General features: G+C 51.3%; 1 protein-coding gene across 1 annotated transcript; it reads left to right on the forward strand.

Moving 5' to 3' along the window:
* Nucleotides 1–143: 143 nt before the first annotated feature.
* On the forward strand, nt 144–24,048 carry CFAP70 (cilia and flagella associated protein 70). The gene is given in 29 exon segments (XM_030001797.2): nt 144–174; nt 908–1,043; nt 3,089–3,275; nt 3,599–3,694; nt 3,937–4,016; nt 5,065–5,241; nt 5,632–5,814; nt 6,283–6,374; nt 7,469–7,568; nt 8,529–8,663; nt 10,271–10,438; nt 10,676–10,756; nt 11,246–11,337; nt 13,536–13,596; nt 14,659–14,850; nt 15,500–15,631; nt 16,262–16,387; nt 16,955–17,005; nt 17,007–17,089; nt 17,188–17,303; nt 17,458–17,649; nt 18,621–18,728; nt 19,471–19,559; nt 20,274–20,426; nt 21,127–21,288; nt 21,749–21,838; nt 22,907–23,008; nt 23,299–23,346; nt 23,710–24,048. Coding segments are annotated over 28 exon segments (3,384 nt in total). The 5' UTR covers nt 144–174; nt 908–911; the 3' UTR covers nt 23,866–24,048.
* The last annotated feature ends 9 nt before the right edge of the window (nt 24,049–24,057 follow it).

Consider the following 24,057-nt stretch of genomic DNA (forward strand, 5'->3'; position numbering starts at 1 on the left):
GACCCCGGCCCCACGGGGAGCCCCACAGGTAAGGGCTGCCCACACCCATCATGGCGGCGGCAGGGGCTTCACGGACACGCCCCCCCCAGGGGCTGGGGTCTCGCGAGGCTTCGAGGCCTCGCGGGAGCAGCCGCGTCGCCATGGTTACGCGACGCGGGCCCTCCCCTCAGGCAGGTAGGTGGCGGGTTCGCGCCCCGCCGCCGCCGCCCCGCGTCCCCGGCGGCTTCCTGGGGCCGGTGCGGGGCTGCAGGCCGCACCCCGAGGCGTGAGGGCCCCCGGGGCCGTCGGTCGCGGCGGAGAGGCAGCGCCGAGGGGGCTGCCAGCCTCAGGGCAGAGCACCGATACCCCACGCCCCGGCTGGGGTAGCTGGAGCTGAGGGAGCGCGAGGCAACCGGGGTGTCCTCGGCCCAGCCGTGTCCCCGGAGGAATTTCACGCCCGCCGGGGCGGAGGGTCCGCAGAGAAACCTGTGGTGAGGGATGGAGCCAGGTCCCCTGGGCGTGCATGGGAGCCGCTTGGGGATGGGCTGGCAGCCACAGGCCTTCGACCCCGCAGGCCCTCGTTTAAGTTAAACAAGAAGCAAAAGAGAGCCCAGGGCCATACCCTGTGGTGGGGAGAGCCCTGCTGAGAGCAGCCTGTCACACCGAACCCTTCCCATGCGCACGGAGGAGCCGAGAGCTGCAGCTGGGTTAAATTTACAGAGCCGGATAATTTTCACATTATGTTTCTCCCTGTCCTCCCCCTGCTCCTCGTGAGAGATTCGTCACTGACAAAGCCGTGTGCTTTCAACGGTGTTTTGACAGCCAAGCCCTGAATAATGCTAGCAACCACGGCTGCTGTGTCCTGCAGATGTTTCTGGGAGATGAATAGAGCAGTTTCAGGTTTCTTTCCCTGTTCTTTTTCCTGCAGAGCCATGGAGGTCCCGGCAGGGTTGTCTGCTGGAAAGGAGTCCTCTGCCTTGCCTGCTGCTGCAGCTCTTCCCAACGAGTCACAACCAACACCAGCAACACCAGTACAGATCACAGTACTGAAAGCGCAGGACCTGGTAAACTTCTTCTGAAAATGTCTCTACTGGTTTAATAAACAAGGCCAGAACGATTCTGTGTGCTGTGATCCCATTCGAGACCAGGTGTGAGGTGATAAGGCTGTAGGAAGGAGTGGTGAGAATATTGGAAATTCAGTGATGCCACGCTGTGGCTTCTTCCTCCCCGCTGAGGGCTTGTTTGCACAGAGTAAAGGCTTGTCATTCAGGTAGATTGGGGAATGCACCTCCTCAGCAGCAGTCCAGAGATGCTGTGTTGAAATGTATCTCTCTGCCTTCTCTGCCTAACTATGTAAATGGCAGCTTTTTAAAGCAAAACACAGTGAAAACATGTATCAGTGAGACAAATACTTCTAAAAAAGATCTCACCTCAGATAAAAAGTCAGATTTTCATCCTGGCTACAGTGGTTTAAATTGTATTGAAACCAATAGGGTGGCTCTAGTTTTTTAAAAAGGCAATGGCTCCAGTGCAGTCACAGCGCAAGACTATGAGCTGGTTCCAATCAAACCATGACTACTGTGATTTCCACGTGCTGCGTGATACACCCAGCTGTCCTTAAAGTCTTCTAGAGGAACTGGCATTTAGGAGGGAATGCGGAGGAGAAGCTCAGCTACTGCTGCAGGCAGAAAAATGTAAATCCCTGCTTCTGCTCTAGCAGCAGACAAAAAAAAGCAAAACAAAAGCACCTGCCTGTTTTTTTCAGGTTTTTACATTGTAGTATTTGAATACCTCTCACACCGATAGATTCAGCAAACAGCGTCATCTTAGGCGAGAAGTAGAAGGTAAGAGAAGGGAAAACAGTGCTGAAAATAATAGACCAGTGGACTGATTGCATCCGGAATGTTGCTTTGTGGTTCTGATTGCTCCATCTTAGAAAAGGCTATGGCAAAAGGAGAGAGGGTTACAAAAGTGCAATAATGAGAACAACAATATGAAAAAAATTCCAGCTATAAGAGTGTGGAATCTGCTTAATTAGAGGTAATGTAGAGAAGGATGAGAGAAGAGTCTAGGATAATTAATGGTACAGAGAAAGGTTAATTGGATTCTTCTGTTTAGCCATTCATAGAATATATGCTCAAGGAGACGGAAGGACTGAAAATTAAAACCAAGTGAATGAAATCTCTTTTTGTGTAAGAGCCAATATGGAACTAATTACCCCCGTGACATGGAGAGAGGGAGCTGAGGGAGGGGCCTGTGGAGGTTAGGCATCCCTGTGGCTCAGGACTAAAGCCAAGCTGGGTTTGGGTGCAACGGTCCCTGTGGTCAGGGCGGCAGCCGCTCTTCCCTGGATAAAGTAAACCGTGTTTCTCCTGCAGGGAGGCTCTTCGGTAACTGTCTCAGCACTTCTTGTGCTGCTGTGGAGGTGTCTGGTGCTGCCCGCTTGGCCAGGGCTGCCCGGGTGTGCGGATCCCCGCTGCCATGTGCCGTGCTCTCACCATCCCTGGTCACCCATGTTTAAGCCGCTCTGCAGAGACATTTTAAAATTCGAACCTCCTCATCTCTGCTTAAAGCAAGTGATATGAAGGTGGTGTAACAACAAATTGCAGAGCTCCCCAAATAGCTTGCTGGAGCCCTTCTTTGATTTCAGGGCATTCTGCAGCCACACGATATACACAAGTGTCCTGTGAGCTCAGCTATGTAGCTCAGGAGCTACTTTCTTAGGAGGCGACAAAAGTCTCAAGCTTCCTGGAAGCACAAAAATATCATTGGAGTATTTTTGGATTAGCTTTAGATGTGTCTTTAGTTGCCTTTCCTGGGGTGAAGCCTGGACCTCTCCATCTCCCCTGCCCTGCCAGCAGCTGGTCTTGATAATCACTGGGGCATCACAGCATAGCGGAGCAGGAAATTTCCCTCCTAAAGACAGGAAAGGGTGAGGTCTCAGCACAGCCAAGCTCTGCTCCTCTTCCCCATTCCTGTGGTAAAACAGCTAAAGACCTGACCAGTGAACCCTGTCCTGGGCGCTGAACTGAGCTGCCTGCCAGAGGCAACTTTGATCCTGGGCCTGTTGCTGCAGAGCCAACTGCATAATGCGCTGTTTGTTTGACAGAAAACTATCAAAAGCGATGTGTCAGTTACTTTGGTGCGTGCAGAGTACAATGGAGTGATCTTGGGAGACTCCTCCAAGACTGATGTCTTGCCAGATGGGACAGCGAACTATAATTTCATGACCAGCTTTGAGTGTAGCCCTGATGGGCCCAACTCCTTGGATGACATTGCGCAAAAACCTGTGCTCTGTAAGTACCTGACGCTGAATCTCTCTCCTTGGAGGTGGGTGCTGTCAGCTGCTCCGCTCTGCCTGCCTGCCGCAGGAGTCACTTGTTCAAGAATAGCACTTCAGCAGCAGCAGTGGGGGGGTCTCAGCACTTCTGTTCCATCTCTGCCCGCTGGAAGAATCCCCTTTCATGTTGGCCTGTGCTCCTCGGCTTGGCTGCTCTTGTCAGCCTTGTGAGATGAAGTAGGAGCATGTGCCAGAGCTGACACAGACCCTTTGCAGCCCCTGAACTGCTGGTCTGAAGCTGTCTGAGAAACTCTGCCAGCTCTCTTTTTATCTCTCTAGTGACAGTGATAGAAGTGTTGCAAAGGGAGCAGAGACAGAAGGAGAAGACTGTGCCTCTTGGCCAAGCTGTGGTGGACCTTCTACCTCTGCTGCAAGGTACAACATTGACTTCCACAGCCTCCATAACCACTTCTTACTCCCTGGCACTTTTTGATCTTTGCTTATGGACCCCCATTATAACTTAACCTGCTTTTGACAAAATGCACTTCATAGCATCTGTAGAAAGCTGGGTCCAGGGGAAGAGGGGGTGACATCAGTAGCTCAGCGTTAGGAGTTAGACCATGATTTCTCTATAGAGGGTCTCACCTTATGCTGTTCTCATTCCTGTTTCTTCCCAGGACAGTGTTCATTTAAGGTCTCGGCTCCTTTGTATGCAGTGCCTACCTCTCCATTAGAGAGCCTTCACCCAGAGGCCAAGGTATGTGGAATTTGGAACTGTTCCTTCGCTCATTCTGCTCTCTGCTGCTTTTTAATGGGAAGGCGAGCATGACTCAGCCACATAGCTCATCACGGATATGTTATGGCCCTATATGTTACAAGCTTGGAGGCCTTTCCTACTATTGACGTCTGTCCCTAGTCGCCTATGATAGGTGAGATCATGCTAGGAAATGTTAATGTGTGCAGGTACCAAATTGCTCTGGAAAAAATATTCAAGATGGAAAGCATAGTGCTGAAAAACCAGAAAAAGACAAAGGCAGGATTACCTGCCCAACTTTATTAGTCTTCCTTTCTGTGCATAAAATGTCCGAGGCCATTATTGTAGAAGCTTTGACTGCCTTTCCTGCAAGGTCCTTATTAATTCAGCCGGTTGAGAAGTACCCAGTGAATAAAGCAGGGAATGAAGTATGAGACTGGGAAAATGTGTCTCATTTTGCTCCTGAGTCTGCCTGCAGTTAGCACTGGGAGTGAATTGGAGGGGCGGATATTGCATTAACTTTTCTGTGTTTAAGAGGTGTTACATAGTAAGCAAGGCAGGGGGGCACTCATTAGGGAGGAGATTTAATAAATGCTGACCAGCTTGTTTTTCATTGCACACCATCCATCCAGGGTTGGGACAGGTAATTAAAGGCTGCACACAGAGCATGGAGATAGGGCAGAGTCAAAGTGTGGCCCTAGCTTGGCATGCTCTGAATCACCAGAGGAAAAGAATTATTTTCCATCCCCGATGTACTTTCTCCATGGCTCGTTTTATGAGACCCTGACTCTTTCTCCCTGGCTTGTTTTATGAGACCCTTGGGGCATATGCCATGCCCCGAGCAGGCTTTGATTTAAACAAACAAGTATCACAATTCAGACAAATTGATCATGAAATTCCTTTCCTATGCTGGTCTGTTTTCTTTTACGTCTGAGGTGAGGAATAAGATAACATTATACATTCTGGCCTAGCGTTTCTGCTTGCTTCTCCCTCAAGTGCAGGAGAGTTAGAATTGTCTAGTTACTGGCTCTATTTTATCCTTTTCTCACAGGGTGGCCTTGAGGTGACAGTGTGCACCAAAGAGCCCCTGCTTTCTGCAGCGCAGCTTTCAAATGGTAACCTCCTGAGTGTCACGCTGGAGGCAGCTTATTCTGTCCCTGAAGCGTTTGCTGCCACTGGACCCCTGCAAAACTACATGGCTTGCTTGCAAGTACCAGCAGCTGGGGAGGTGAGGATTGGTCCAGGCATGGTGAGATGGGTTTTGGCTGCTACAAAATGGATTGTTCTCCCGCACTATGCACCGTGGAACAAATGTCCAGGCCTGTGGGGTGTACAGCTCCTGTGCTTGTGTAACAGCAGCCTTTGTTGCGAGTGCTCAGGGTCTCTGTGGCATGACATATTTCTTTAACACAAATGAAGGTCTGGATTGAAACTGGCAGGGGTTTTTGCACATGGCTATTTATTTTTTCTCCATTCTTTGTATGCTTGTGGTGAAGTGCGTTTTCCAAGCCAGGCCCCTGCACTGATGCTTTGCTTTGTTAGACCCAGCTCGGAGAAGCTGGCACTTGCTCCTGCTCATGTTGGAAATGCAAGTCCTTTCATTCCCATGTCTGTCCAGAAGGAATTCCCCTTGCTCTTCAAGAATGGCATCCTGAAGCTTGCTGGTGAAAAAGAGCCATTACCCCGGCCCAAAAAATGGCCCCTTGCTAACATCATGGCCCCTGGCGCTCTGAGCATACCCAACTCCTTCATTGTTGGTGGTCCCTATGAGGATGAGGATGGAGAGCTCAACAAAAGAGAGGTGAGGAAGGACTGACAGTGTCATGGCCGGAAGAGAACCAGCAGGTCTCACTGAAGGGACTGAGAAAGACTTGCAGAGACTTGTTACAGGAGGAAGGCGGGTGGTCAGTCCTCTGCGCAGTGTCCAGACACAGAGATGGTTCCCCTGGGACAGTGGGGGTGCTAACTCACCGCAGGAGAGTTCCCTAGGGTGCATGTGGCAGGTCCCGACCCCAGAAAGCTACCCACTCCTGAGCTGCTGGGCTGGGAGTTGTATTATCTCCTTGTGAGCCAGGCTCAATACTAATGGGCTCTGGTGTCTGCAGGGAGGGCTGCTAACTTACTCTGCTGGGATGGCCTGGGTATGGTGAGTTGGACACCTCTGTCTGACTCCCATTCTCTTCCAGGGAACATTTTGGGGGATGATTTGGGCATGATGCAGGCTGTGGAGATTGCTGTCCTGGCTCTGACCATGCGCTATTTCTCACAGGACAGGGAATTTAGGATCCAAGCAGAAAGCACGAAGAGAATTGTATGGGACATGGAAAGGCGTTGTTACCTGGATCCTGCTGCAGTAGTCATGTAAGGGACCTGAGAACCTCCCTTCCAGCACAGAGTAGTGGGAAGAAACCACCCCAGAATGCACTCAGCTGAGTGACCTAAGGCAGGGAGCAGCAACATGCAGGTGCTCTCAGACCTCTTACGTGGTCAAACTGTGGCTCTGCCTCACCTCCCTGGCTCCTATGGCTGGCTGTTGGCCAAAGGTGTTCACATAAGCAAGGGAGCAGCTAACTGCCTTTAATTGCTGGCAGCAGCTTAGTTCTGCTGTGGTGGGAGAAGGTGAATTGGCTGTAGCTGCTGTCTCCAGGCCATAAATGCTCGCTCATGCTGCCAGCAACTGGAGCTGGTGGCTGTTGCCTCCACAGTTTGAAGGAAGGGGCAGCAGAGTTATGGTGAGCAGACATGGAGTGGAGTGGCCCACACAGCTCTCCTCTGAGCTGCTAATTAAGTTTTGCTGAATTCCCAATACATTAAAATCCTTTCACTCCATGTGGGCACTCTTCATTTGCTTTTTTATTGGATAAACATTACCTTTAATGCCTCCAGATATGCTCAAGATCTGGATGAGTATCCCATTTCTCTTCAAATCCTGCTACGTTCTTGGCCTCAGCTGCGTCATGGCTGTGAGTTTCACAGCCAAATTGCTCTGTGTGTGGAAATACTCCCTTCTATCTGGTTTGATTTTGAAATTTCCCACACACACACACTTTCATCAGCCTGCCTGCTGTTTTCAGAGTTACCAGGCACATTGAATGGGAGCTCAGGGTCCACTCGCTCTGTGCAATTCAGGATTTATACCAAAGTTAATAATGTTCCTTCTTATTCATTTCATTTCTGAAGTAACCAGGAAAGAGAGAAAACCTAGTGTGTTGCTCTCACAATTGTTTTATAGCTGGTTGTGCCATAAATGCACACAGAGGAAGATGGAGAAAATGTACCAAGCCTGCCCCAAAGCACACGTGTTCCAGTGGCCTGAGGGTGCTTGCTGTGTCTCACGGGAGTGGATCAGAGCAAACCCAAGGGGGGATGTTTTGGGGCTGCTGGAGCAGAAAGGAGGGCGGTGTGGCTCTCCAGCTTGGTTTCTGCATCTTCTCAGTGCTCTCCTTTTTGTTCAGCCTGCAGAAGCGCATTGCGGAGTGCCGGTACTGGCCCGTGGAGGTCTGTGGGATGTCTGTGGCCTCATCCAGCAAAGGGAAAACTAGCAAAGCCGACAAGGTAAAAGTGGGGAGGGATATGTTGTTCTGGCTTGTGGAGCAGCATTGCGTTATCGAGCATTTTCCTTTCAATGCCTTTGTAATACCGAACCCAGCCTTGAACCAGCCAAAGCGAGTCAGAGAGCTAGAAGCTTTGTAAAGGGATTAATCAGTCTTATAGAGCTGTTAAATAGACAAAGGAAAATATTTTTTCCTTCTGGCATACAGAGCTCTCGCTGACAGTCTGTGGTAGCTTGGTGGAAAGGGGTGAGGGAGAGGGTGTTTTTTGAGAATTAAGGTAATTCACTGAGCTTATCTTCGGCTAGTGGGGTTTTGGAACATCTTGAAGAAATTCATGCCTTCTTTCTCAGAGTGTAAATAAGTTATGCTTTTGCACATAAACTGGGGTGGTTTAACAAAGAAACAGCTCCATAGCTAATGGTTCTGTTCCTGGCAGCTGGTCGTGTAAGAGCTCCTAATCTGTTCCAGGGCAAAGTCATATAAGTTGGTATAAATTCCTTTCAGCACTCACTGGTGCCAGGATTTTGCAGCTCTGATGGAGATCCTTATCCCTTACTCTCACCAGTCTGCTGCTAGCCCAGACTCTCAGACCTCCTTAGCTACCTGATTTCTGTCAAACCCGAGATGCACAGCTCTGATAGGGTCACTTGGATTTCTAACCACACAGTTGATAATTTTGCAACTGTATCTCAAAAAGACCATCCTGAGGAATGGCACAATGTGGGCATTAGAGAGAAAAGCTGCCCTGCAGGGATTGGGATAAAATTGATATTCTACGTATCGAATGACTCCAGTGTATTCGTCCAGGTTGTCTTGGCTGTGTGCCAGTGACAGAGAGCCCCTGGCTCATCAAGTGCATCAGTTTTCTGTGTGGCCTCTTCTTAATGGGATCGGTGACCTTGTTTCCTTAAAGAGAATAACAGTCCGTTCAGTATCTCAGTCCCTTGGTCTGTGTTTCCAGGGAGATGAGGACAAGCAGATTTTCTTCCATGGCGTGGCATATGTCAACATGGTGCCTTTGCTGTGTCCTGGTGTGAAGCAGATCCGAGGCGCTTTTCGTGTCTTTACTTACCAAGACAGCGAGGTATTCGAGAAGGTGAGAGCAGACCAGACAGCCAGGCTCCGCTCCAGTTCTGCAGCTGTGTTTGCACAGAGCGGGGTTGGGAGCAGGCAGCATGGGCAGCGTGGTATTTGGGAGCAGGCAGCATGGGCAGTGTGGTGTTTGGGAGCAGGCAGCATGGGCAGTGTAGTACTCGGAGGCTGGCTCTGAAACTTCAGCGCCCTTCTGGTGATGGAGAAAAATAATGAGACAAGCTTTTAGATGCAGTCTTCTCAAAGGCAGGGGATTTTTGAGCATGCGGGAGCAGGTTTGGGGGCTGAGAGAGGCTCTGAATCTCACTCCACTCCCTTCTCTGCCAGCAGCTGAGCAGGGAGAGCTGTGAGAACGCTCCTCTCTCCCCAGTCTGGAACATGGGCAAATGAACTGCATTGCTGGGAAGAGCAAACAGTAGCTCTAAAAGGATAGCGTTACCCCAGGCAACAACCAAAAAAGCTGTCACTGGAGCTCTTTCAGCTGTAGCTCATGGAGGTTTATTTGTCTTTGAGTTTCTCCCCCCTCTGTTACTAAGAGTGACAGTTACATCTCCATTTTCCCACAGTACTCCCAGAACAGACCTGAGCTTGTTTCAGGAGGGCAGATGCACAGCCTGGTTTTTCTGCCCACGGCCCCCATAGTGCTGCTGTCCAGGCCGCAGGAGCCAGGTGAATTACAGCCCTTCTCCTTGCCTCCATGCTCCTGCTGGCTGTTGCAAAGCAGGGCTAGGCACACAGCTGTTTGCTGGTCTCTGCTTCGTCACCATGATTAACGGCCTCTTGGCTGCATGGTACTTCTTGTCCTGTAGCATTTATCTGTTGCAAGTGAAGTGACACATGCTCTCTCTGTTGTTCTCATTCTCTGATTTTGTAGATGCTTTGGGCTGCTCCTTGGCCTTGGTCTAGACAGTCTCAGTAGAGCTGCTCCATCCTCTCCCCAGGATCCCTTCAGTTCTTGCTAGTCCAACTTGTATAACAGTGATGGCTGGGAGGGAACCACCTGTCTAGGTGGTCAAATGGTGTCTAAACAGACAATGTGAAAAACCTGTTCCTTGCAATTCACTGATGTGTGCCAGAGAAGCTGCTCCACACCAGAAGGTGAGCCAGGAGCTGCAAGTCATTGCAGGACAGGAGGGGGCACCCAAGAAATTGCAGAGCAGACCTGGTGAGGGTAGCCAGATTCACCTAATGGTCCACATCACCGGGCAAGTCCATAGCCGGGAGGCAGGTCCAGGATCAAGCCAGGAATTCAGGCCAGCAGGTCAGGATCAGCACGGGGCTGGGTTCCAGCATATCTACCACATAGCTCAGGCAAGAATCAAGGGCCAGTCCCTCAGTAAAAATGCAGCTCTTGAGAGGAGACAGGGAGACCCTACTGAGGCTTTCTCAGGCAGCTCTTTTCATAGTCTAACCTGAGACTTCACAGCTATACAGTACCACAGCTGGCCTTGAGCACTGGCAGCTAAACTCCTAGGAGGGGAGGATGAGCTTGCATAGCTTCTTAATGCATTTAGGACCCTGACAATGTGTTTTGCGATGTGGGAAGTTAAGGCAAACGGGTGGGGAAGCCTAGTTTGTCCCTTCATTCCCTCTGTTACCTCTTTTTTTCAGACCAAATGTCAGCACAGTGTTTTCCGGGATCTCAGGACGCAGCTCAGTCTGACTAAGGAAGGGTCATGGACCCCAGGAATCAGTACTCCCCTTTCCAGAGCTGTTCCCAGCAAGACGCGGAAGGAAGACAAAGAGAAAATCACCAAAGATAAGGATTCCAACAGAAGGGTAAGGTCTAGAGAGGCATATTGCAACACGGTTGCTCCATTTCTACATCAGAGGTAGTTGGGGCATGCAGAAACCGGGGACTGATGCTGTGTTGCCTCAGCCAACTGAGAGATACTAATTATCTTGACATTTTAGTACAAGCTGCCTGAAAAAATGTACAACTCACATCCTGAACTTGCGAAGGTGTGAGGTTTATTGAATCTGAAACAAGAGACGTCTTTCCTTTTTCTTCAATAGATGTCCAACGCACCCAAAATCCAGTTGTCAGATGCCACTGTAGAAGCTGAAAATGTCACATATCTCAGCCTTGATGGACAGGTAATTATGTATCTCCAAAGAGAAGGAAAGACTGCTAGACCATCACTGCGCCACTGTCTCACACCTTTCACGCAATTAAATTCTTCAAGAGTGATTTGGACAAGGGATGTTTTACGTAGGTGCTGTCCTGGAGTTCTTCCAGTGACGTCCAGCTGGAGGGCAGTCTAGCGTTGAGCTAGAAGGTCTCTGTGAATAATCAGGCATTTATTTAAAAGGGTTCCTTCATACTTGGCTTCTTCCTTAAAACGTCCAGAATGCATATTCATTCTGCAAGCAGATTGATTATCTGGGCTTTCTCCTTTTTCCTAGACTGGTTTCTTGAGCTGAATTTTGCTGCTGTAAATCATTCTGAGGGCAGGTTATAAACAAGCTGTATCTGCAGTTTGAAGCGGATTTGCTGATGATCTATAGCTATATGCTCAGTCTTTCATCATGCCAGTAAGGGCTCTAGACAGCACAACACTGAGAGAGCAATGTTTATCTTCACAGCAATACATTGAAGCAGGAACATTCCTGGTGATGGATATAAAGCTGGACAAGGCCTTGGTACCAAAGCGATTGCAAGAGGAGCTCACCAGACGGTGCGTAAAGACGTGCTGTAATTCTGGAGCTGACGGCTCATTTCTGCAGGATAGAAACAGGGCTGTACAGCGAGCCACCCCTTTGGAGTGCTCTGTAAGGACCAGCTGAGGGCCTGAGCCGAAGCCCACTGGAATCAGGAGGAGGATTTGGCCAGACTGCTTAAGAGCTAGCATCTGGTGTGTTGGGAAAACACTTGCATTCATCCGAGCTGGCATCTCCCTGCCATTCCTCTCAAAAAGAGAGACACTGGAGCAGCACAACAGTGTCTGCGTTCCCGTCCAGGCTTTGTTTCCCATTAATCCCCCTGGGCTTGCCTCTTGCATGTGATGTTCAGTTGCTTGGTCAGGACTGGCCACCAGTGTGGACTGCCCTGGGTAGCACTGCTGTAACTTCACCATAGCATTCTGTCACTTTTTTCCTTTTCGGAAGTTTTCTCACTATCTTCTACCTATTCCTCAGCTCTTACATTAGTTTTCACATCTTTCCACTGTAGAGCTGCTCTCTCATCTCTGCTGCTTCGAGTCTTCCACTGTCTGTTTGACTTGAGGCAGTTTCTTCTTGTCCAGTGGTAGCCCTGCTGTGTCACAGTCTAAGAAAGGCCTAGCATGTATAATTTATTGAATAAAAAAGAGAAAATGCAGCAAACGAATAAAGTATAACAAGTGCAGGTGGTATGTCTCTCTCAAACAGAAATATAAGCAGCAGCCATTCTTTGAAGGGAAAGTATGTGTGTTATCTTCTGTGCTGCCTGCTGTATTCTAGGAAGAACAGGTTGAGGAAGGTGAACTCCCCTTTAGAATGGACCTTCTCCTGGCCCTTTTTATACCATTTCTACTCGACTGCAACTTGCGTGAATTCGGTGTAAATCCTCCTTGTTCACCTGCCATGCATACCTGCAGATATCAGACCTGAAAAATCAGCCCTCCTGAGTCATGAGAAAGGCTCTGTTTTGGGGAGCTCCAGCTGATGACACGTGTCCTGGCAGATGAGATCAACAGTGAGGTTCTTTTTCTGGAAGGATGTTTAAATACGTATTTTAGTAGCAAACCATAGCTCTCTTTCTTGGGTTCCATCCAAAATCCTCTGTCAGCCTCTGCTTGGCCCCCTTCGCTCGCTCACTTTCCCCAGGTTCTTGATGGTTTTCTTTTTCTCATCTGAAAGTGAAGCAGTTTGGTTTTCATCTGTACCACTGGCGGAGGTAACACGTCAGTGACGGGTGCTGTTCTGAGGCTGGGTGAGGGTAGGACTGTGAGCGTGGGAGCTGTGCTGCCCACTTGTTCAGGTTTTTTGGCTTCCCAAGCAGCAGTGACGGGTCTCTGCAGAGCAAGGGGACCACTCAGAGCCAATGACACTAGACCACACAGCAGAGAGTGCAAGAGGGCTTTGTGTGGGAGAAGCAGCCAGGGCTTGGGACCTGGAGAAGGTAGCTGGTCAGGGGCTCTGTAAGCTGGCAGAACAGCTACAGGAGTGGTTTACATGTGGTGGGGAATAAGCAATTTGCTAATTGGGTAGGAGCCATCACAGGGATGTGACACATTTGCTTGGTGGGCCGGATTGTGTTCTAAGGACTGAAGGTGTTTTGGTACCAGCAAGCAGGAAATCTTGATAAAAATCTCAATGAATTAAGGCTGTTTTGACACCAAGGATTTTAATAAAATCTTAGAAAAAATTACGGTAATCCTAAGGGCTTTTGATCCATATTTGAAAGGTCATTGTAACCCTAGTAGTGGTACAAACAGGGTTGGTATGGTGTCTAGCGGTCAATGCATGGCCGAGAGATGAGGTGCCACAGCTGCACTGTGCGATGTTGGGAACTGATGGATCACGTGGCCTGGGGTTTACAGTGATAAAATTCTTCAGAGCTTTCCTCAGGTTTGTTCCTTTCTTACAGCTCTTCTGGCAGACCCAGGAGGCTGTGAGTTAAAGGAGATCTGCTTCTCTAGGAGAGTGTTTTTGATTGCTAGCAATATCATATGTTAACCCTATTATGATGAGCTACAAGCATTGAATGTAGGTGCCTGGTCTTTACAGTTCATCCTTGGTCTGCAACTTCATTTTTCCCTGCCGGGTCCCTGTGAGGTGTCTCAGGGATACGATGACAGGCTGGAGCCCTCGCGTTACAGGCTGCCTGCACCCAAGACAAGCCAACGTTGCTGGCAGTGTATCTGGGTGATCTCTTCTGTCCTCTTGTTGACAGGGTCAAGCAGATGATTCCTCCTCGCCCTCCATTGCCTCCCCGGACTGCAGGAGCCAAGAAGGTACGTGCAACAGCCTGCGGCCTTCCACCACTCTGCCACCTCACCCTGCCCTCATCCCTCTCACACGAGAATTTCATTCTCAATCTCAGCCACGCAGCAACACGTAGATGAGGTTTGAAGCAGAAATACACAGAAAAGAAAACTTCTGGATGTGTTATCTTCGCAGTAGTATGCCTTGGGAAATCATTCCTGGGCAGCGTCACTCATGTTCGCAGCCCGTACGAAGGGGAGAGATGTAGCAAAGGCGGGGAAGGCAGCAGTGTGGGGGTGTTTGGAGGGAAATGGAGCGCTGGGGAAGGAGGTTGACAGAACCTTATGTTTACTCTGGGCAGTCCCAACAGTTTCTTGTCTCAGACTAGCCCATGTGCCTCATCAGACCCAGACAAACGTGGACAGAATCAGCCCTGACCACTCTCAGGTCACCCAGAATTTTTGAGGACTTTTGTGTGTGTGACGTCCTCATAAAATGGTCTGAGAGTGCTGGCTCGTCTTCTGTGGGTACAGAGCAGCCGTCAAAGAAGAATGTCCTCAGATGGCCCCTGGCTAATGGTAAATTCAAAGCAACAGTGGGGAAGAAGCAGCACTTCAATAACTGACCCCAGTGTTGCTGCAGAATTGATTTGTGCTGGACTGTCTGGAGTGCACAAAGTGATACATTTTGATTATCACAGTGCATGGAAGCTTCTGCCACTGAGATTATGGAGATTACAGACTCTGCTGAAGAGGGCTGGCCCATGGGTTTAAAGGGTCCCAGCAAATGAGTTATATTTTAGTCACAGCCAATTATACTGCTGTAGAAAAGACAATGATGACTGAAATTTTGGGTTCTGATTGAAAAATATAGCAGGAGCAATATCTAATTATGAAGGAACTCTTTTGTATTTACTTGTCAATATTTTTGTAGCCCTTGGGTGTGGTCAGGAAAGGATGCCTGACAGACTAATTGAGACTTGAGTCAGGTGGAGTTTATGGGAGGTGTGGGCTCTGGCAAATAAAATACGTTTCAAGGTTGATGGCATAAGTGACTTGTGAAGTTTCAGTATTTATTTATTTATTTCCTAGGCCGTAGAAGATTATCACAACCATGTCACGAGCATTGCCGTTGCCATCCTAAGTGAATACCATGAGCTCTTTGGGAAGCAGCTGCCTGACCAGGGAGCAATAGACCACCAAACCCTGGAGGAACAGAAGCGTCAGCTCAACTTTGAGCTCAATAGCTCTGGGAAATATTTTGCTTTTAAGGAACAGCTAAAGGTAAAGAGACCATTTGTGCTTTTCATTTCCCTACTTGTTTTGTCTTGGCAATTTCTCAGTGAGGAACTGCTGCTCCATGGTGGTAACTTAGGATCATGTTACTCCAGAATCCCTTCCTGCAACCCAGGGCTGTCACAGCGGGCATGTGGGGGGACAGGTTTTCCCTCTTAATGGACCAGACACCAAGCTGCTTTCATTACACACCAGGAGAACTTTTCCTGTCAATTGGGGAGAAACTCCAAAGCTGGTCACATCCATTTGCCCCATGCTTATAGCCTGAGGAGGGCACAGCCAACCGCTCTTGCACACTCACAGTCCACCCTGGCAGAAAAAGGGGGTTCCCCTCTCTCAGCTGGTTGGCCTTGGCCATGCTCTGCCCGGAGACCCCCTCTCTGTGCCGAGGGGATGAGCCTTCCCACATGTTGACCCTAAAGGGGCACCAGTGTCAGGGAGAGCCAGAGCTGGGAGGTGGGAAAGGAATTCACCCCTGCTTACTTTTTTTACTTTTATCAGTGCTGGGCTGGATTTCTTCCTCACAACCAAGTTGGAGCTTCAGGCAAAATCAGTGTGTTCTGGCTCTGTGTGATTACGGAGCTGGTGGGGGGTGCAGGGGGGACCTGCCTTGTCCAACAGTCGCATGTCTCCACAGTATGCTGTAGTGAAGATTGTGAGGGAGAAATACCTGAAGACCACGGCATTTGAGACCCAAGAGCAGTTCCAGTCATTTCTCAGTGAGCTGTACGTGTACCTCATGGACGAGATGCACATTGCCCTGAACCAGGTAGGGAGAAACCTCGGTGACTTGGGACATGACTTCACTGTGGATCCAGGGCTAGACACAGCACCTAGTGAAGGCAGGGGGACTTTTGCCTTCAAGACAGAAGGAGGCTTATGCTTTCATTTGCTGCAGTTATCACATGTGGGCCCCAAGCCACACTCAGAGGCAGAGTCCAGCGCATCTGTATCCTGCTGCTACAAAATCCTGATGGTGGGATATGTGCGAGATGCCACTAGTAAAAGCTGCTGTAACTGGTTCGTGGTGTGAAGGTGACTGGGTCTGTGCCATCTGCCCGTCACCCGGGCAGAGCACAGACCTTCCAGAATGAGCTGGGGTCCCCAGTAAGTGACACCAAAGAAGTTTGACGTGGTCTTGATCTAGGGGATGCTTTTACTTGTCACAACTGCAAATAATGGATATTGCCCTGTCCCTGTTTGGCAGAGGTATCTGGGATGACAGGAATGTGTCCCACCACAAACAGGAGTGGAACAGCTTGCCTTTCCAACCCACACAGCCCCAGCCATACCAGGCTGTACTTGGCCCAGTGCTGGACTGGGGACTGCTGCTGTACTGGGATCGTGTGAACCGTTCTTACCCTCCCCAGGGCTAACACTCTGTCTCACTCCCTACCAGCTACTGTCTGAGGAAGCTGCTTCTCCTGCCCCTCCGTCCCGCACGACTGAAGAGCAACTCTGGCTCTTTGCTCGCGAAGCTGAAGTCAACAAGGACTACAAGCTGGCATCTCTCTACCACCAGCAGGTAAAAGAGCCCCTGTTCTTTCCTGCCCGTCTCCCGTGTGTCTGGGCTGGCAGCCAGCACGCCATCGCGGCGGCATGGGGCCTGTCTTGCTGACAGCTCAGCCAGCCCTGACTGTTGTGTAGGGAGGAAGGAGATGAACGTGACCAGGATACTCAGGCTGAATGTATGAGGGATTTTCTAGGGAGATGCTGCTCTCTGGAGGATGTGAGACAGAGCCTGGCCAGGTCACTGAGGACTTCAGCCTCAAGGCCAGGGGAAATGGGATGAGCTGGTCCAAAAGGCGTGCTGGGTCAGCACTGGGGACACTGGGCCCTCTAACAGGAGGCTAGGAGGAGGTCAGCTGAAGCTGGAGGACGTGTGTTAGGTGACGGAGGCTTAGAGGAAGCCCAGCACGATCCCAGTTAAGGGAAACCTTAACAAGGTTAGACAAGGGCTTGATTGTTGCTAAACTGGGCTGGGGTGGCCAGAAGAAAACTGTGGTTATTCCAGAGTTGTCTTCCCAGTCTGTTGTATGTGCTGAGCATGATTGCAGCAGTCCTCACTCCAGCGATGATCTCTTTTGTCTAGAGGGTAGCTCAGGACCAGCGCAACATCCAGCACTGGCTGGACTATGGGGCGTTTCTGCCTCCTGCTCGAGGAAACAACCAAAGCCCAGGAGTGCTTCCAGCAGGCTCTTTCTCTGGACCCCCATCACACCCAAAGGTGCTGTGTGCTCCTGCTGGGTGGGTGGGAGGGTAGGGGGTGTCCCCCACACCGCTGCCTGGGGCCTGCAAGGCTAACTTGTCCAACACTGTCCCCAGCTTGCTGCTGTGCGGGATTGTGGCTGTCATGCTGGAGCACTATGAAGAGGCAGAGATTTTCTTTGAGGACGCCTGCTGCTTGGAGCCATCCAGCATTGTAGCCTGGACGCTTTCAGGTACAAAAGCAAGCCAGCCTGTGTGCTCAAGGAGTTCCTGACAAGCATTGCTTCTGCCCCTGATCCTCTTCTCCCTGCTCTAATCTGAGGGCTAAGGGAAGGACTTTGCTAAGGGTCGGATGTCTGCTTATGCTGCTCTTTCTGTCTCCCATAGGTTTGTTTTATGAGCTGCAGAATAATAATATTCAGGCAGAAATGGCCTTCCGTGAGGCTAAGAAGCTACTGCAAGCACAGCTCGCCAAGGAGAGGAGCATCCCTGAGGCTGCTGAGGGAGAAGAAGGGAAAAAGCACATTTCTGCTGGATGTGTGAGGTCTCCCAGCCCAGGCCCAGGAGAGCGCTTGCCAGGTAACACAGGCAAAACCAGGAGGTGCCCTAGCACCAGCAAGGAGGGGGCACGGAGCAGTGTGGGAGATGGTGAACAGTGGAAGGAGAGGAGAAATTTCTGAGTATTTCTAAGAGGAGAAATACAAAGGGTAAAGGAAGGACATGTGGACTGTGAGCTAGAATAGACTGACCACAAACTACACCAGTGAGACACAACAGCAGCAAGTGTGCTGCTTTAAATGATGAAGCTTTCTGAAAGCAGCACAGCCGATGCCTCGTCTTACCCGCAGCCTAGCGATGGACCAGTCTTTGCATTTATTTTTCTGCCCCAGGCCAGTGCCGCTGATATGCCGATGTGTGGGCAGTGGCCAGGGTGGCTGGAGGAAGCGAGCATGCTTTTTGAGGCTTTGGGAGGGCAGAGCTGCCCCTGTGACAGTCACACATTAGGGTCATCCAGGTTTAGCTTTCATAAAAGCTGTTGCTGTGACTTCCCAACACAGCTTGGAAAGCACTGCCTCACCAATTCAAAGGGCAAAACAGCTGCTCGGTGGTGACCCTGAACTGAAGGCTTCCTTTGGAGCCTCACTGATACCAGCCTCACCCTGAGCCAAGACTTTCTGTCCTGACTCCCAAATATTTGGCCAAGCTGTGGGAAATGTTGGCTGGCTTTATTTTTAACGTTATCACCACTCCATGCAAAGTGCCTCAGGCAGTCAGGCCTCGTGTCAGGAGCCTTTTTTTGCTCCTTCTGATTATAAGGGAAGGGATATTGCCTCATTTATACCTGTTTCTAGCTTCACATGGTAATCTTGTACTCAAAACAGCAGACCCAGGTATTGCCTCCTGCAAAGAAATTTCTTGCCAGTTCTGAAAATCTGATAGATATTTTATATTTTCTCTCTTCCCCATTTCTGTGGAATCATGCTCCGAACTGGACAGTTTATGGCAAACTCTTTGTTTGCACCTAATGGTTCTTGGGGTTTTCATTCCAGAGAGGGTTCCAGATGGCTCAGCTGACAAACTGTCAGAGGTGGTGGAGCCTGCCCTGGTCTGTGTGGCACCCGAGGAAGAGGTTACTGCACTGGAGGCAGCCCTGAAAGGTTAGGGGATGGAGGCCTGGTGTGTAAGGGAGAGCCCAGTGCTGGGAGATGGCCTCCTGTGATCAGTGGGGAGGGGAGTAACTTGGGAGCACTGAGCCGTGGCCACCCTGATGCCAAGGCAAGGCATCAAGGCTTGTTCTCTCTCCCTAGCTGGGGAATCTCCAGGCAAAGCAGGTTCATCCCGATTCTCAGAGCAGCACATCTCAGGATGGACAGCAGGCGGGTGAATGCAGCTCTCTCCCTATGTGTCACTGCACCCAGCAGCCTTCGTCCGGCTGCTCGGATGTCTCTCTCCTGAGATGCCAGCTCTTAAACTGTCCCTACGGATCTCCTCTGGTCATGTGTTGTGTGATCTGCCTCCTCTACAGCTCCACTCTCCAATGGGTGGCAGAGATGGCAGTGCTGGGTGCTTCAGGCCCTGCTGGGTTGATTTTGGGAGGCAGGGGCCTCACTGTAGTTAACGCTGACAAGCGTCAATCATAAATTCCTACCTTTTCTTCCTCTGAGTTTGGACTGGAAAATTTGTGGGTCAAGAGCATCATTTCTTTTTACATCTCTTACAAAACTTAAGCCCTTCAGAAAGAAATGTTGAGTTAATCTCTACTTCAGCCTCCCCTGCCACCTCCTGGGTTTTACACCGTGTTGCTGGGATTCCTCTGTCCCTGCCAGGGTCTCAGTCCCTGCTCTTGCTTCAGGAATAAAAAGCTCACTTTGGGACTGATGGAGACACATTTTCTTGCAGCACCATCCCCTGTTTCAGGACTTAGCCAACCTCCCTGCACAATCTTCATGAAGGCAGTGGAATTCCTGATGAAAGTCAATGCCGTCCAGGTCAGCTCAATGTGGAGTGGAGGTGTGGGAAGGGAGGTTTGGTCTCCTTCCCTGGGTTATTACCAGAGAGCTGGTGGCAAGCTTCAGCAAGCCCCCTTCTTGGGCTCAAAGAACAAGCTGTGGCTACCCCAGATGCCGAGCGCAAGAGGGAGCAAAACCACCACTGCCCAGAAATACAAAACTGTGGCCAGGCAGAGTATTCAGACCAAAATGCTGGTTGGGGACACAGTCATCTCAGGCAGGCGAGGTTCTCGGGGTGCCTCAGCTCAGTACTGCCTGCTGTGGAGGGAACAGCCAAGTCAGAAATGGTGCAGATGTGCTCTTCTCTGTATGTTCGGAGATGAGATGCATTATTGTGATGCTTCCACGGCACCAGTACTCCTTTCTTGTTTCAGACACTTGTGTATGTCAGAGTAATTTTTGTGTTACCTGTGAAATGTCCCTGTCCCACACAGTCGTCTCTGAGGAATCTCTCTGACTGCCACATTATGCTGCCTGCCTTAATTTTACATGGCAGAAAGAGTTGCTTAAAGCAAAACAGAACTAGAAGTAATGGAGGTAAACATTCAAAGGAGGGGAAAAAAAAAAATCTTCTGTCTGTTTTCTGTTCATGGAAGTCAAATAGGTGCGAGTCAGTCCTCCTGCCTTGTCCTTCTGGCGCTGCCCATGGTTTGCCTGCTCTCCTAACTGCGCTGGTGTGCCGTTCCTCCACAGTTTGTTCACAGGGCGCTTGCCCATGAGCTGCTGAGCCTTCAGGGAGGTCCCTCCTGTGCATACTACCTGGCGCTGGCCCAGACTTACTTGCTGAAGGAAGATCTCTCCAAATGCGAAGAATGTCTCTGCGAGGCCATTAGGATTGACTACATGGTAATTCTGTGTGTGTTCCTGGGGTGTAGCATGGTGCCTTCAAGCAGGACAAACGCCACAGCAGACCCTGCCTGTGTTGTTGCTGTGTGTGAACCTAGAGCCCATGCTTTGTTTCCACTTGAGCAATTCTAACGCGAGGACAGTCATAGCTGATGAACCACATCAGGCTGTGGCTGCAGCACTGCCCTCCTCATTACCCCACTTATTACTTGCCTTCTGTCATCTCCTGCACAGACAGGCAGCATTTGTGAGTGAGGACTCTCTGCAGCGTCTGCCTTTCTTTTCCCTCTGAACGTGTATATCCTGATCCTCTTTCCCTCTGTTGGTGAGTCAGGCTCGGTTTCATGAGAAACAAGCTTGCTATTCAGCAGAGAGGGAAGGCGGCTTTGGAGAGTCAGGTTGAATGGAAGGCAGAGAGGGCAGTGAAGCTGACATCTCAAAATGCTGTTTGCATACTCACCTGGGGAGCCTTGCATGAGCCAGGACACCATGCAGCGAAAGGCTGGAGGGGCCTCCCATTGCTGGTGTTATGCAGGCAGCCCTTGACTTGATTTTAATTCTGTACATAAAATCTGCCCTGCTATAATCAAACACTGGCCAGCTCTTCCTTTCTGCTGACTACAGGGGTCCCTGCCTCTCTCCCAGGTCTCTCTCCCTCCCATCTCCCAGCCATGTCTCACTCCTGGTTTTGTGTGCACAGAATCCAAATGTCTGGGCTCAGAAAGGGCACCTTTGCTACCTGAAGAGGGACTTTGGTGAGGCAAAGGAGTGCTACGAGCGAACCATCAGTTTTGTGGAGGATGCTGCAGATATGCACTTCGTCTATCTGCGCCTGGGCTCCATCTACCTGGAAGAGAAAGAGGTGAGGAGCCAGCAGGAGTGGTGGAAGGGAATTTGCCACAAAGCAAATAGCAGGAGATTCTAGACCCCAGGTACAAGACGTGATTTTCTCTAGCTATAGCCAAGACCTCACAACACAGCAAACCCTTCTGGAGTGCTCAACTCCTCGGAGCATGGATCTGCCCTGTTCCTTTGTGTCAGTCCCAAGTCCCAGTTGCAATGTCTCAGGGTGCTGCTGAGCCATTTCTCATCACTCTAGCAATGAGGGTGACTTTTACATCACTGCATTAGTACCTGCCAGCACAGAGCCACCGTGTCGGGGGCAGTGGGCAGGCTCTCAGCCCCTGCAGCAGTGGTGGGCATGGTGGGTGTCTGAGCCCTACTGGAGATGGAGTGTTTGGCAAATTCCTGAGGAGGGGGGGACCATCTGTGGAGCGATGCGTTTGATGCAGAGAGAAACATGATCGTCTCTCTCCTGGCAGTATGGCCGGGCAAAGCAGACCTACCTGCTCGCCTGCAAGAACTCTGCATCCTGTCTCACCTGGCTGGGGGTGGGAATCGCCTGCTACAGGGTAAGTGCAATTACCTTCAAGTCATCTGTGCTTTAATTGGCTCTGTGGCATGGGATGCAGGACTTGCTTTTGCATGATCCCCTTTAATAAAGTAAAGCTTGGCTGCCTGTGAAAGCAATGCTCCTGAAGGCTATCATGTGCCATGTGCTGTCACAGTCCCAGCGTGCCACCCTGGGCTGCTCGTACGGGAGATGTCAGAGGCCGGTCACCCTCAGCAGCTGCTCTGGGAGCAGCAATCCTTCCCCCCCTCATCCCACTGCCAGGGCCTGCCAGCACCTCCTTCCCCAGGCTGTCATGGCAAGCACGTAATCTCGGTCCGGGCTTTGCTCCGAGTGCCTGCCTGCACATGACCTGCATGTCACCACGAAGGAATTGAGCAGAATGTCAGCAGAGAGGAATCTCGGTGCTTTCCCTGCCCAAAGGAATCCAGCATCTCTGAAGGGCTGCCAAGGACACCCAGCCACCAGCAGCGCGGTATCTCCCAGAGGTACACCTCACGAGGTTCCTCCAAGGGAGTTTGGCTGAGGGATGCAGACAGGGAAGGAACTTGAACTCCTGTTTCCCCCTTGGCCAAACATACACCTCCTGGCAGGCTGCGGACTCGAGCCGGGGAGGTGAATGGTGGCCTGGGAGCTGGCTGCAGCCCACCGGGCACCAGCCAGCCCTCCTGCCTCCCGGGAGCCACTGTGCAGCGGGAATAGGGATCAGGACCGGAGTCATGTTTCCTCGTTGAGCTGGACCACTCGGTTCCCAGAGGCGGAGGTGAAGGCATTTGTGCTGCTTTCCTTACAGCTGGGGACTGATTTGTAAATAAAGTGTGTGCTCCCATAGGGGTCAGGAGGCAGCGGTGAGAGGCTGCCCTCCAGACCAGAGAGCTGGGTGCTGGCACTGAGGATAACTGGTTGTCTCTGCCCTAAATCCTGTCCCTGCATCCCTATCAGGGAAACCCTGCTAGACACTTTTGTTGCGCTGATTTCTTTGGCTGTTAGAGCAGATGCCCGTTTGGTTCTGAAGACCTTTCTGCCTGCTATTTGCCTTTTGTCCACACCTCTCCTCCTCTCTCTCAAGCTGGAAGAGATGGTGGAAGCCGAGGATGCTCTCTCTGAAGCAAATGCCCTAAGTAACACCAACGCTGAAGTGTGGGGATATCTTGCCCTCATCTGCCTGCAAGTGAGTGCCCAGCCAGCAACTCCTGCTGCCAGCCTGATAGAGCAGGGGGGTTTGCTTTATTGGCATCTGTTTGCGAGCCTGAAGAACATGGTGTAGATCTCGGTGGTAAAAATAGTTTGGGGGCTGTGCTCAGATGGCAAAAGCAGCGCCCTTCCTCGCTGCCTGTCATTGCCTGATGCGCATATTCCCCTGGGGCACATCCTTCGTGCTGAGCTTTCTTATGATACATTATTTCGCTGAGAACCTGCGGGATGATTTCCTCACCGGTTGCTCGTGTGTCCTTTCTCCAGGGAGGACGGCAGCTGGAGGCAGAGCAGTGCTACAAATACACCGTCAAGGTTTGTGTCTCTGCACTGCTGTGGGGCAGGCAGGGCAGGCAGCGCGTGGGCTGCCGGTGAGCGGGAAGGAAGCCGGCCCGGAGCGTTCCCTTTCAACCTGCAAGTTTAGTTTGACGACGTGGGGTAGCAGATCTGACATCAGAAGACGTGGCACTGGAAAAGCTGCCCTTTAGGAGCTCTTGCCCTCCGCTGCTCCCCTCCGCATGGTGTCCCGGCTCACGGCCGATACCGGCAGAGTGCGGAATGGCCCTTTCTGTTTCCCGGGGAGCCCCGGGGGGGGGGATCGGTGGGGTGCAGCCCCCAGGGGTGTGTGGGCGCCCTTGGACTTGCCTGACACCCCCTCCCCCCTCCTTTTTCCTCCAGCTGGGCCTGAGGAACGACGCGTTGCTGCGGGAGATCCGCGCCGCCCAGCAGCGGCTCGGCTTCGGCAACCCGGGCCCCCTGAGCACCCCCTCCGGGAAGGGGCCGCCCCGCCGCTCCCGGCCCACCCCCGCCCGCCGGGACCCCCGTTCTACATAAACTCCCCGCGACCCGAGGGCTCCTTTCCGCCTCTACCGCGATCGCCCCGCGGTCCGGGAGCGGGGGCACCGCCGTCCGTCCGTCCGCCCGCCCGCCCGCCCCAGCGGCCGCGGAGGGGACGGGGACGGAGACGGAGGACGGACGCCATTTCCCGCGCGTCCGAGGGGGCGGGGCCACGTGACGCGCCTCCGG

This window comes from Aquila chrysaetos, chromosome 25, assembly GCF_900496995.4.
Source record: "Aquila chrysaetos chrysaetos chromosome 25, bAquChr1.4, whole genome shotgun sequence".
Lineage (NCBI taxonomy): Eukaryota > Metazoa > Chordata > Aves > Accipitriformes > Accipitridae > Aquila > Aquila chrysaetos.